The sequence below is a fragment of the Dendrobates tinctorius genome, unplaced genomic scaffold (genome assembly GCF_039654945.1).
Source record: "Dendrobates tinctorius isolate UK_male_01 unplaced genomic scaffold, ASM3965494v1 ptg000250l, whole genome shotgun sequence".
Classification (NCBI taxonomy): Eukaryota; Metazoa; Chordata; class Amphibia; order Anura; family Dendrobatidae; genus Dendrobates; species Dendrobates tinctorius.
Window position 1 is genome coordinate 51795550 of NW_027361917.1, and position 14429 is coordinate 51809978.

The 14429-nt window shown below is 40.2% G+C and overlaps 1 protein-coding gene across 5 annotated transcripts in view; it reads right to left on the minus strand.

Annotated features, from left to right (window-relative positions):
* The window catches only part of SYNE1 (spectrin repeat containing nuclear envelope protein 1), a 591877-nt gene that overhangs the window by 146373 nt on the left and 431075 nt on the right, over positions 1–14429 (minus strand). For 3 of the 5 annotated variants that reach the window (XM_073557690.1, XM_073557686.1, XM_073557688.1), the window contains 9 exons: positions 9575–9766; positions 8342–8389; positions 6789–6920; positions 4954–5060; positions 4637–4793; positions 4391–4522; positions 4109–4264; positions 3093–3302; positions 1641–1742 (listed from right to left, as the gene is read on the minus strand). In XM_073557690.1, the coding sequence (XP_073413791.1) occupies positions 1641–1742; positions 3093–3302; positions 4109–4264; positions 4391–4522; positions 4637–4793; positions 4954–5060; positions 6789–6920; positions 8342–8389; positions 9575–9766 (1236 nt within the window). The remainder of the gene's footprint in view (positions 1–1640; positions 1743–3092; positions 3303–4108; positions 4265–4390; positions 4523–4636; positions 4794–4953; positions 5061–6788; positions 6921–8341; positions 8390–9574; positions 9767–14429) is intronic. The other 2 variants (XM_073557687.1, XM_073557689.1) reach the window with 1 other exon arrangement.

The following is a 14429-nucleotide window of genomic DNA, read 5'->3' on the forward strand; positions in this document are numbered from 1 at the left end:
ATTCTCAGAATTGATGCAAAGGATCATTTCTTCTGTTTGTCTGTTCCTAAAATATAGGACAATGACAGACGTAAATGTGCGACAGTGATCAGTAAGACAGACAGATGCAATCTAACATGAATGAAGGAAATGCAAGACAGGAATCTATAGAATACACCGGGTCCATTATGGTAACAGGAAGCAAAGCTTTATACAGTTCCTATTTCTAAATGTTACACGATATGGAGGTCTGTGCTCTTTATATTGAACATTGCACAATAAGATACACAGATTCATTATTTAATTTTTTCAGCATAAAAAATTGTAATTAGGACTAATGAATAGGAGCTGACCTCCCATCGAAATAAAATAGTGATATATTCAAATTTGTTAAAGGTGATCTGAATATACATCATGGTGGCTCAGTGGTTAAAATACAGCCTTGCATTGCTGGGCTCCTGGGTTCAAATCCCACAAAGCACAACATCTGCAAGGAGTTTGTATGTTCTCCCCGTGTTTGCGTGGGTTTCCTCCGGGTTCTCCGGTTTCCTCCCACACTCCAAAGACATACTGATAGGGAATTTAGATTGTGAGCCCCATCGGGGACAGTGATGATAATGTCTAGAAAGTGCTGTGCGCTATATAAGTGAGTAAAATAAGTCTATCTGTAAATCATATTGAAAGAACTGTCACATGAGTGCTATAAAAGACTTTCCTTAAACGCTAGTCAGGGGACAGTTGTATAAAAAAAAAAAAGATAGCTAAGGCATACAACATGACAGCATAAAACAAGACTACTAATGTTCCTTAAACAGAATTAAGAGTAATAATTAATGTATAATTGTAAAGTTATAGTTGTATGTACGCAGGTCCAGGTCTGGAGACCCCACTGATTCCTCAAATGAAAGGACAAATACTTTCATCTCATGCCCGAGCACGAGCAGATAGGTGGACTGACCCATTGGGACCATACACCATGGTTTAGCCTACGGTTGATTGACCTATGTGGCACTAAGGACCTGGAATCCCATTGTTGAATACTACAAACAGGGTTCAAACATCTTAAAAAATATTTACAGTTTACTTACTCTTTAAGGTTACAGTTTAGGAAGGAGCACACAGAAGTGACAGTATCCACTAGGGTAATACACAAAAGTGATCAAACCTTTATTACAAAAGTTCTTGTAGTTCTTGTTCTCCCAACCTACACAGAGGGTTAGTAATGGAGGAATATAAGTTGTATCACATTTAAGCTGTTGCTTCTTTATGATTTTTTGGTGAATATACTCAAGAGAAATCTCAAGCTTGTGACTCTTTGTGTTCCTTTCCTAAGGAATGTGTGTCCTGCGGACATTTTTTCTTTCCTAATGATGTTTACTTGCTCCTGTTATCTATTCCAACTGTGGTGTGTGGTCAGTAACGGTTCTTACCATGTAGGGTGCAAATGGCTACAGACGTCAAATGGGTTATTATTTTCCTAAGTTTGGGTCAAATAAGGTTTTGGAAAGGCTTCAATTGGTAGATGTGTCTATTTTCCACCTACATACAAGCTGTTCATGCAGACTTAATTGCTCATATTAGTTACTGAGGAGAGTATTTTTTCCCTGTTTCCATTCTTTATGATTTCTCAATTACATACTCGGATTTTATGCACATATTACCTGCATTTGGTCTTTTGCCGGCCTCTCAGCTGCTTCCGCAAGTTTGTGCAATATGATGTATTTGTTATCAGCCAAGGATGTGAAGAGCAACTTCAGATCATTCTGCAAAAAAAAGGTCACAAATATGAGATTCTTACACCCTACTGTAAAATTTATGAAGCCAATATGATGAATTATCTTGTCTTTTTTATGTTATATAGCTTGTTTTGTCAAATTTGTCTACTCAACTCAATTGTAACATTGTCACACATCATATCATAGATAAACCAAAAAAGTTTAAAGGCCCCGTCACACTAAGCGACTTACCAGCGATCCCGACACCGATATCAAGGTGTCAGGATCGCTGGTAAATCGCTATGTGATCGCTGGTGAGCTGTCACACAGACAGCTTCACCAGCGATCAGCACAGCGATGCCGAGCGCCCGGCATCGCTGGCCATCCTGTAAAAAATAGAATCAAAATAAAAAATATAGTTATTCTGACCTTCCGACGTCCTGTTCAGCCATCCTGCCTCTCTCCACGCTCCGGTCCCAGTGATCCTTTGCACGAATGACCGCGAGATGTCACTGTCTCGCGGGATAACAAAGTCTCGCGGTCATTCGTGCAAAGGATCACTGGGAGTGGAGCGTGGAGAGAGGCAGGATGGCTGAACAGGACGTCGGAAGGTGAGAATAACTATATTTTTTATTTTTTTAATTATTTTTTACACCTGATCGCTGGTCTCCTGCCTGTCACACACAGCGATGCGTGCTGGCCAGCGGGAGACCAGCGACCAAAGAAATGTCCAGAGATTTCTTCCAGCGATCAGCGATACCGGCAGGGGGGCCGCTCGCTGATCGCTGTCACACACAGCGATCTCGCTGGTGAGATCGCTGTTATGTCACAAAAGTTGTGACTCAGCAGCGATCTCGCTACCGAGATTGCTTAGTGAGACGGGGCCTTAACTTGTGCAGGACTTAAAGGAACTAAACATTTTTATGGTTACCATTTAAGCCTTCTACTGTATAAATCAAAGCCTTCAATATATGGAAACCATGGCTCTACAGATTAAGGTATACAGTCTACACTTCCAAGTTAAATGGGTTATTTGTTCTAAAGGCTCAGAATAGGTTGAGAAAGAAAAAAAATCAATTTTCACAACTACGACCAATCCAAGGAAACATGTGACTGCTGAGTATGCAAAAGGCCACTAATTGGGAACTTTATGGTGAGAGAGAAGGCGAGAAGCATATCGTATATGCATGCTAAAACCTGTCAACATCTGTGGAATCCAATGAATATATACTGTATGAGAAACTAATTGTATAACACAATATGGAGCCGCATTGTAATAATGTAAGATAAATTACTATAAAAATATATGACATTAATTAATACATTAACGTAAAATTGTATTGTTATAAGCAAATTATGGAAATACTTGAAGAAAAGAAACAAGGTGTGAAAAGATACCTGGAAGGTCAGAAGGTCCTGTAGTCTTTCTTTCATCTGACAACATCTGTTGTTCACCACTGATTCTAAGGAGTTCAGTCTTCCCAGAAGACAATGTAAGGTATCCTCAATGACCTCATTGTGGTCTCCACTGCTCGTAAATGTTTGGAAAAACAGAGTTTTGTTCTTGTCCACTTCTTCAGTCATTTCTTTTATGTCTTTAGCTAAAGTCTATAAAGAAAACAGAAATAAAATATAATAAAGCCAACTAAATTGGAGGACTATTAAGATGTACATCTTTGATACCTCTAGTATATTTCTCCAAAATCAGTGTTGGGTTGCTTCTGCATATACTCAAGATGGCAAATCCTCTGAATTTGAAGAGTACTGCTTCCTCTCTAATTTCATCTGCACAAAAGGTTTCTGAATGTCTGGAAGAAGGAACGCTTTCCTCTGAATGCTCATTGTGGGTCTTGTATTCTACACGATCTCTAAATTTCCCGACACATGGATTTTAGTTTATCTGACTTATTTTTGTCTATAAATACTGATTAAATGGTTTGTTTCTTTAAGTTGAAATAGGCAAGAACAGCCAACTTTAATCTGATGTGTATGGGGGCCTTAATTATAGCATTGATGAAACCTTCAAGATTGCCCAATAATGACTAATGATCTCAATCAGTAATGGCATCTGCATTTTATGTTGCATTTTGAACAACTGCTGTCTACTTTCAGGGACTGGAGTATTATTTTTGGTATACAAAAAGATGGCAATTTTGCTGAATCTGACGGGCGGGTGTTCCCTTGCCCTGTCCAACTCCTTCCCAGTTCCACCTATTTAGGTACAGCTGTTTTAAAGTGGCGCAAAAACACCAAATATCGCAATATTTTTGAAAAACTCAACGTTAAGCAAACATTTTGAAACATTTTAAATTCCTTTTTTTTTACAACAGTTTTCTGGAGAAAACACTTTGATGAATCACCCTGGTAGTGCAAAATATTAAGGCATTATGTTAATAAAATATAGCACTAGTTACCTCTTCGTTATAAAGGCATGTTTCTGTCTGTTCTGGCTGAAGAGCTGTTTGTACAAAAAGACGTTCTTCTACATCATCCAACCAAGTTGAAGTGGCTGAAACAGCTTCATAAAGTTTCTTCTCTAGCGGAAGGATCTTCTTTTCCCCAACCCCTTTCTAAAAGAAAATAAAAAAAAAATAATGATGTAATATTGTATCCATAGCAAACTAGGGGAAGATCTATCCTTGTGGTTATAATGTGACTTATTGAAAAATCAAATTATTAGTACTTATTTAATGTACCTGAGAAGAGACATCTTCCAATGCTTGGTTCAACCCATCCAGAATGTTGGCGACCGCTGACTTGTCTTGAATTTGTTTGTCCCCTTTGTAAAAAGGCACCCCGGAAATAATTCTACTAGTCTTGTTAAAAATCTGTTTAGAAAGAAATATAAGTCAGTGTGAGCACTGTTAGGATTGTCAACATTGCACTACAACTATACGGGTGATGGCGGATGAGAACATAGGCGAGCTAGTCTCCATAATTACCGGCTGCTCTTGCTCCTGTTGTAAAGCATTTTGCACTAATTTCTCCTTGGTGCAGAGTTCTTGGTGCAGGGTTTCCCATTTCTTTCTCATCTGGTCTGGTGATGTAGGCTTCACACCTTCCAGGCCTAATTCCCTAGACAAGGAGTCTGGTCCATCACTACATAAAGCAAGAGGAATTATGACACATTATTATCATTAATTCTAAGGCTATACTACACTCTAAACAATTAGTTGATGAATTGCTGTCACAAGTTTCCATCATGTACTTTCACCAACTAGAATGTAAATAAAGAAAGCAAAAGGAGAAAATACTATACCTAATATTCGACCGATCACTGATTGTCTGTTGATTAATTATTTCACCTCCACGACTTGCAACAGATTGCAATAATTTCTTTTGTTCAGCGAGTTCCTGTTCCAGTTCCTGATGCACAAAGCCAAAAACAGTGCTGGTTACATTGTACTAAATTTATGGAAATTGTATTTCTCATTTTATTATTACAAAAATAATGTCTTTACAAACCAGGATAAAGGACCCAGACCAATATACAAAGCCTATGCTAGGTCACAATATTTCAGTAATACAAAAATTACAGTAGCAATCTGACAAGTCATAGCACTTATGAAAATATAAGCCATCAAGACGTTTTCACTAACCAACCGTGCTCAAGGGCTTAACGTTTGATCAATGCCCTCTTCTTCTACCTATGTCGGATCTGCAACCATCTGTTCCATTCTATCTCTAAAATGCAGCTGAGAAAATGTCGGGAAAATCCTTCCAGAACAACTAAACTTTACATGACGGTTAATCAGAATCGCTGTAAATGATGGCAGCTGTGTAGTGACTACTATTTAATATGAGTTTATATGTGATTGGCTAATTGTGAACACAACATCTTCAATTATAAGAGGGTGTTCCCACTTAGTCAACCACATTATTTTAGCTTTCATTTATACAGTTTATGAGTGACAATAACAATATAAAATGTTCTGTAATGATTCTTCCTGGTATGATTTTTGACATGACAAAATTCTATCATTTTAACAGAAGTGTGCATACTTGACGTTAGGGTTGGCGGAACGCACCAAATAAAATATGATAACAAGGTGCATTAGCCACCTGGGGTCCACCATGCAGAGATGTAAAACTGCAGCTAATGTGAACAATGGTGGAGCGGAGCTGCAAGCAAGCACCGTAAACACGCAGAGCTAAACGTCACTCGGTGTGAATTGAGTGCAAATTACCTGACTCTGTTGCTCCACAGAGCAGTACAACAACTGAGTGCACTCTAAGTTATGCCCTGTTAGACGTCACAGGAGCATAGAGGTAATGACGCTAGATGAGGTCCCTATGGATATCCCCCAGGGAATCTAAACTGGTGGTTGAACTTGCTCTGCTACACGGTTTGTGCTGAAGGCACATGCGACTTAGGACACCCGGAGCAGATGCTAGGTCAAGCAGGGGTCCCACCCTACACTGCCTGTCTAGACACACACTCTCCATGCTAGCAGTGGCACACGTGCACAAAGGGTGGTAACGTATCCACCAACACACCATACACATAAGATCTTAGCATGGCAACGCATGCACCAGATGAACTTTTATAGGCTCGTCGATTAAGTCCAGTCTGACAGGACCTTGCTCGTGGGGCAATCCGGAGTCGGCGAGGGACCTGAGCAGCTGACAGCCGACCACCAATGAGAGCTCACCACCTCATGAGTATGCTCAGTAGAGGAAATCCTGGACTTAGCCTCAGGAGTGACTGCTCGCTGCTGTCTAATATTAGTTACCATAGCAGACCCTGGAGAGGCAGTGGTAACAACACGCACAGCCCGAATCTGAGCAAGACACTGAGACCGACGTCTTTGCTGAGCAGCATCTACTGTGGTTGTAACTGAATGGGAGACCGCAGGAGAAGACAAGGCTTGGGATCCGTGCAGTGCAAAGGTAGAATCCTGACGCCTAACACTTGATATGCACTGTATGTATAGGTCTACACTGTCATGGTGACTAAGTTACGTGGCCAATCTGTCTGGGTCTTAGCCTAAAAATGTGCCAATGGCGGCAGCCATTACGGTATGGTATGTGCAGTAAAAATAAATAAACTTGTGAAAACAGGATAGTTATAACATTTACACCAGAAGGATTTACCTTTTGTTTCTGAAGACTGCTCTGCTTTTGTAGAGTTCGAGTAGTATGTGCCTGAGCAAGCCATTCCTGGACACTGGGACTTTGTGAAGAACACAGCTCTAACTCAGACTCTTCTTTTTCATGGTATGTCCCCTGATCAATGATAAGTAAAATAAGAAAAAGGCTACAATTTGCATGCCAAAGAGATCACCTCAATACGAAAATAAATGGAGATATAAAGAAAGGAAAAATCAGAAGATACGTTTTTTTATTATTCAAATCATACATAAAAATATCAGCATGTATTTGAATATACAGTGCCCAGTATTTGATTTTAGCAAAAAAAAAGCCAAGAAAATCTTTATTTACGTTTGTTATTAGAACCTTATAGCGATATTGGTTGGTGTACCCTATAATTTCTGTGTGTGCTCACTTTTTTTTGCCTTGTCCTCTCGATTGTACAACTTTACACTAAGGAAGGGCTAATAAAGGGAAGGAAAGTGCAAGCCTCTTTTGTCTCTACATCAGGCATATAGCTCCCCTAGTTTCACAGCTTGATAACTGTTTATTAGATGTTACAAGCGTCCGCTACCTTGCCTATTAAATCCCTAAAATCTGATCAATAGTTTATTAACCTGCATGATCTAAAACATAAGGGTAGAGATTACATTACATACGGGCTACTACACATCCTATAGTTCTGACTGGTCAGGGAATATCGGTGATCCTGCCGCCATAGTATGAACACATGAATCCCTTCAGTCACTTAACACCTTCATGTCACAGTTTCTGATTAAGATTATGTGATGTAAAGCAGAAGAAATCACTAATAAAATATATAATAAAATTGCTGTTCTCATGTTTCAACGTGAAATAATTATAAGGAATTAAAATCTGATCAGATTTAGAATGAAGATTAAATAATACAAATTTACTTTTTTAATTCTACTTATGTACATGGATTCAGGGGCGGACATACCATTGGTGCATCCTGTGCAGCCGCAAAGGGTCCAAGAGGTATTGGGCCACTACCACTTATAAAGGGCCACTACCACCTCTAAAGAAGCACATAATAGGGTGCATTAGAATGAACTATTGGACTGCAAAAGGCCAATATACTGCTCTTGCACAGAGGCCACCCTGCTATACAGCACATATGGCTACTATCTGCCAGAAACACTGTGCCCATTACTGGTTACCTACATACCAACCAGACCATCCTCTAGCTGCCATTTATCTATACCTGCCCAGACCTATTAACAAAGACTAGCTGCAAAGTGTGCTGGGAAGAACTCTGGGCAGAGGTTGTGATGAATTATCTTATCACTAAACTGGTTACTTGAATGAATAGGAAAAGACAGAAAAAAAATCAAAATTGAAACACAGAGTCATTTATGGTGTAAATTTGATTCACAAAATACTGCTAATCAGTTTTCTTATTTAGTGATTTGGTAAAAGACAATACTATTATTGGTCATTAAAGGTTTGAAGGAAATGTAAAAGAAAGGAAGTGAAGCACACCCGGAGAAATAAAAAAAGGATCAATTCCCAAACCAAAAAAACAGACAAATTACATGTTCTGCTTTCTTGTGTGCTTTCATCTCGCCCCATGCTAGCTTTGCCTATGGAACAAACAAGACATAAAAGTGCTGGTAACGAAATATATTATAGAATGATATTTTTCGATGAAAACAACCTTGATGAAATCATCCCTTGATGTTGTCCAACACGGCAACATTAGGGTGGAAGCCAAATAATCACTAAATAGGGAATTTCTTGAACCCAGAAATACTGTATATTATACCCTAATCTTTTCTCGGGTTTCAGTAAGATGCAATTTTTAATGCAGACATGATAGGCACAAAGAAAAATATCAAATAACCTGTGCTACAATACAAAGTGATAGAATGCTTTCCTGTGTTAAGTTGTTAATATCACTACATTGTTCCTCGGGGTAAGGGTATATGCACCCTAAAGCATTTGCAGCAGAAAGATCTGCTTCAAATACTGGAGTGCTTGCTGGAAAAATTATCAGTAAAACACTATTTTTGATGCGTTTTTTCCCCCCAATCATTTCAATTGGTGAAAAACGCTGCAAAAAGACTGAGCGTAAGTGCACACGTAGTTTTTTGGTTGTGCAGATATTGTTGGAAAATCCGCAGGTAAGTCAGCAGGACAATTGACATGTTGCGGATGGTAAACCGCAGCAAAACCGCGCGGAAAAATCCGCAGCATGTGCACTGCGTTTTTTTTTTCATAGGAAATAAAGGTACTGTACAACGCAGCAGAATCTGCTGCAGACCAGCAGAGCCAAAACCGCTGCGGATCCGCAGCAGAATCTGCAACGTGTGCACATACCCTTAAGGAATGGACAGGCTGCAGATCTGAAACTGCTTCAAATCTGCAAGGAAAACCTAAGCAGCGTGTGCACAACATTTCAGTAATCGCATTCGTTTCACTGGTACTGTAAAATGTTGTGTTTTTTTCACAGCAAAATCACAAGCTGAAAAAAAAAGCTGTAAAAATGGGGCCGAATCACAAAGTGTGAACATATCTTAATAAGGGTAAAAACTGCTGTGTTGGTATCTTGGTGACTAAGTGGATGATATATCTATGGGATTTGATAGGGATAATCATAATTTAAAAAAAGGCTCAGCCAACTCTCCTATATTTGCTTTATCTGAGGATAAAACTGTATGAGGTGAAGAAACGGAACAAAAATCAGTACTACAATAAATGTTACAGTGGAACGCTTCCTAAATGTAATACATTTTAGGAATAACAAAAAGAAATAAAAAATAAAATACCTGAATGCTAATTTGCTTGTCTTGAAGAACCCTTTGTAGTTCTAGAAGGCTTCCCTTTAACGTCCTCAGTTTCATAGCTAACTGTTCGGCTTCCTCCTTGGTGTGGGCCTTTCCTTCCATTAGTAAGTTCTCACTGTGCACAGAGAGCTCGGATAGAGCAACCACCTTCTGCTCAATTTCCAACAACATGTTCTGCAGCAGTGAAAACAGAGTCACAAATTCAATCATTTTATACAAAAAGACTCTCTGACAATGTTGGCACTTGATTGCCAAAGCCCATCCCTGACCAACACAGCCAAAAAGGAACTGAGATCATTTTTCTTTGGAGATCCATCAGAGGTTCAACATGAATGAAGACCAGTGTTTGAATTTCTTAGAAATATTGTGTGTCCATGAAAAAGTCCTGCACACTGCATCGCTCCATGATTCTTCATGTAGATCATCTACACACAACACACTGTCCACCAGACTGTCTTCTCTTCTACAGAAGAGCCTTGTGTTACACTGATAAGCCCCTGGCCTTCAGAGGTTTGTGAATGACTCTGAGCATATCTACATAATCCGCTTTACAGATTAACCTGCATAAACAGACCTGGAGTTGGTATCCTTTTATGAACCACTGCAGGATATCTGTAACTCCCCAAAAAGTACTGTGCCATAACAGAAATGCATCACTTACCGGTACATTATTTTTTAAGTAAGATATTTTAGCTTTCTAATCCGTTTTTATTTTCAGAAGGTAATTTTTATTTATTAATTTCTGTACATGATTATGGGGTGACCATCTTTCTTGAGCTGTTACTATGCTTTACAACAGCTACAGGAGTCATCGGACATAATAGACAATAGACTTCTATTGTAGAGTGTCCTAGGCATGCTCTGTGATCTGTGCGGGAGTCACTGTACAGAGAGGGGGAAGAGGTGAGCATCTGTTTGCATCAACTATTTGGAATTGTATGATCTTGTGTCATCTATACAGAGATGTTATCATTCATTGTAATTCTGTCTGTAATGAGAATGAGTTGGTTGCTGAAAGATGATCTCCACAGAACAGGAAGAGTGTAATATCTAATAAGTAGAGTGAAAACTGCAAGGTTGCGGGATTTTTCTTTTATATACAGTGGGGGAAATAAGTATTTTATACACTGCTGATTTTGCAAGTTTTTCCACCTACAAAGAATGGAGAGGTCTGTAATTGTTATCAGAAACCAGAAAATCACATTGTATGATTTTTAACCCCTTTACCCCCAAGGGTGGTTTGCACGTTCATGACCGGGCCAATTTTTACAATTCTGACCACTGTACCTTTATGAGGTAATAACTCTGAAACACTTCCATGGATCCCAGTGATTCTGACACTGTTTTCTCGTGACATATTGTACTTCATGGTAGTGGTAAAATTTCATTCATATAACTTGCGTTTATTTGTGAAAAAAATGGAAATTTGGAGAAAATTTTGAAAATTTCGCAATTTTCCAACTTTGAATTTTTATGCCCTTAAATCACAGAGATATGGCACACAAAAAATAAGTAACATTTCACATATGTTTACTTTACATCAGCACAATTTTGGAACCAAAATTTTTTTTTGCTAGGAAGTTATAAGGGTTAAAAGTTGACCAGCGATTTCTCATTTTTACAACACCATTTTATTTTTACGGACCACATCACATTGGAAGTCACTTTGAGGGGTCTATATGATAGAAAATACCCAAAAGTGACACCATTCTAAAAACTGCACCCCTCAATGTGCTCAAAACCACATTCAAGAAGTTTATTAACCCTTCAGGTGCTTCACAGGAATTTTTTGCATGTTTAAAAAAAAAATGAACATTTAACTTTTTTTCACAAAAAAATTACTTCAGGTCCAATTTTTTTATTTTACCAAAAGTAACAGGAGAAATTGGACTGCAAAAGTTATTGTGCAATTTCTCCTGAGTACGCTGATACCTGATATATGGGGGGGAACCACTGTTTCGGCGCATGGCAGAGCTCAGAAGGGAAGGAGCGCGTGTGACTTTTTCAATACAAAATTGGCTGGAATTGAGATCGGACACCAAGTCGCGTTTGGAAAGTCCCTGATGTGCCAAAACAGTGGAAACCCCACACAAGTGACACCATTTTGGAATTTAGACCCCCCAAGGAACTTATCTAGATGTATGGTGAGAACTTTGAACCCCCAAGGGCTTCACAGAAGGTTATAACGTACAGCCGTATAATTAAAAAAATCACATTTTTTCCACAAAAATGATCTTTTCACAAGGGTAACAGGACCTTAAAAGTTGTTGTGCAATTTGTCCTGAGTACGCTGATACCCCACATGTGGGGGTAAACCACTATTTGGGCGCATGGCAGAGCTAGGAAGGGAAGCAGCGCCATTTGACTTTTTTGGCTGGAATTTGGATTGGACGCCATGCCGCATTTGGAAAGCCCCTGATGTGCCTAAACAGTGGAAACCCCCCACAAATGACAGCATTTATTTAGCGATTTTTTTATAGATTATTTTTACACTTTTTTTATTTTTTTAACTTTGCTACAATGTCCCAGGGGGGACATAACTGTCATGTGACAGATCGCTGATCTGTCACATCACAGATCGCTGTGACAGATCAGCGATCTGTCACAGGCACTGCTGGAGGCTTCCTCATGACGGTCTTTTGCAGGCACTGAGGAAGCCTCCTCCCTGGAGGCCCCCGCCGCCATTTTGGATCCGGGGACCTGCAGGGAAGGAGGCCCCAGCAGCAGCACTGCTCATCGCGCTGCTGTGGGGGTCTCAGGGAAGCACGGAGGGAGCCCCCTCCCTGTCGATGCTTCCCTAAACCCTGGTACACTGCGATCGTGTTTGTACACTGCGATCGTCCGTGACCGCCCCTGACACATAGTGCCGGGTGTTAGCTGTGATAATCACCACGTGAGCGCCGCTGATCGCTATGACGTACTATCCCGTCCATGGGCATAGGGGCCCGGGTCCCATGGACGGGATAGTACGTCAGATATCAGAAAGGGGTTAAATAATTAAGTTGCATTTTATTGCATGAAAGAAGTATTTCAACACTTACTGACCAGCAAGAATTCCTTCTCTCAAAGTTTTGTTAGTTTATCTAGTTTAATCCCTCCTACTCTGCGCTCATTACCTGTATTACTTGCACCTGTTTGGACTCGCTAGCTCTATAAAAGACACCTGTCCACACACTCAATCACACTCCAACCTCTCCATCAAGGCCAAGACCAAAAGGGGGCTTTACACATAGTGATATCGCTAGCAATATCGCTAAAGCGCCACCGATTTTGTGAGGCAGAAGCGATATTGCTAGCGATATTGCTATGTGTGATACTTACTTCCGACCGGCTCCCCCGCTGGCTATCGCTGATCGCGCGAGATCGTCCACGTCCATTTCTCGTCGGCTGCTTCCTGCTGGGCTTCCTGCTGGCGCCGATGAGCGATGTGTGGACGTGGGCGGGAGGACGTCATAATAGCCGCGTCTGAAAGGTAAGTAACGACCGCGTCGCTGTGAGATCTGCCTTTTTGGCAGCTCACTAGTGACCATTTAGTGATGCACCAGCGATCCTGACCAGGTCATATCGTGGTCGGGATCGCTGGTGCATCGCTAAATGTAAACGGGGCTTAAGGACACCAGGTACAAAATTGTAGACATGCACAAGGAAAGGATGAGCTACAAGACAGTAGACAACCAGCTTGGTTAGAAGGCAACAACTGTTGGCACAATTATTAAAAAATGGAAGAAATGCAAGATGACTGTCAGTCTTCTTCGGTCTGGGGCTCCATGCAAGATCTAGCCTCCTGAGGTAAGAATGATTCTGAGAAAGGTCAGGAATCAGCCCAGAACTACATGGGAGGACCTGGTCAATGACCTGAAGAGATCTACGACCACAGTCTCAAACATTACCGCTAGTAACACACTACGCCGTCATGGATTAAAATCCTGCAGGGCACGAAAGTCATGCCAGCACATGTCCAGGCCCGTTTGAAATTTGCCAATGACCATCTGGATGATTCAGAGGAGGCATGGGAGAAGGTCATGTGATTAGTTGAGACCAAAATAGTACTATTTTGCATCAACTACACTCGCCGTGTTTGGAGGAAGAAGAAAGAGGAGTACAACCCCAAGAACACCATCCCAAAAGTAAAGCATAGTGGGGGAAACATTATACTTTGGGATGCTTTTCTGCAAAGGGGACAGGACGACTGCACCGTATTGAAAGAAGGATGGATTGGGTCATTTATTGCAAATATTTTTCCAACAACCTCCTTCCCCCTCAGTAAGAGCATTGAAGATGGGTCATGACCTGAAACACATAGCTAGGGCAAGTAAGGAATGACTCCATAAGAAGCTTTTCAAGGTCCTGGAGTGGCCTAGCCAGTCTCTAGACCTGAACCCAATAGAAAAACTTTGGAGGAAACTGAAACTCAATGTTGCCCATCGACAGCCCCGAAACTTGAAAGATCTGGAGAAGATCTGTATAGTGGAGTGGGACAAAATCCCTGCTGCAGTGTGTGCAAACTAGATCAAGACCTACAAGAAACGTCTGACCTCTGTAACTGCAACAAAGGTTTCTGTACCAAATATTAAGTTCCATATTTCTATTGTATCAAATACTTATTTCAGCAATAAAATGCAAATTAATTACCATATGTAAAAATCATACTATTGTGATTTTCTGTTTTTTTTTTTTAACATTCTGTATCTCACAGTTGAAGTGCAATTACGACAAAAATTACAGACCTCTCCATTCTTTGCAGGTGGGAAACCCTGTAAAATCGGAAGTGTATCAAATGCTTATTTTCCCAAACTGCAGAAAATTTAAAAAAAAAAACAACATTACAAATAAAAAT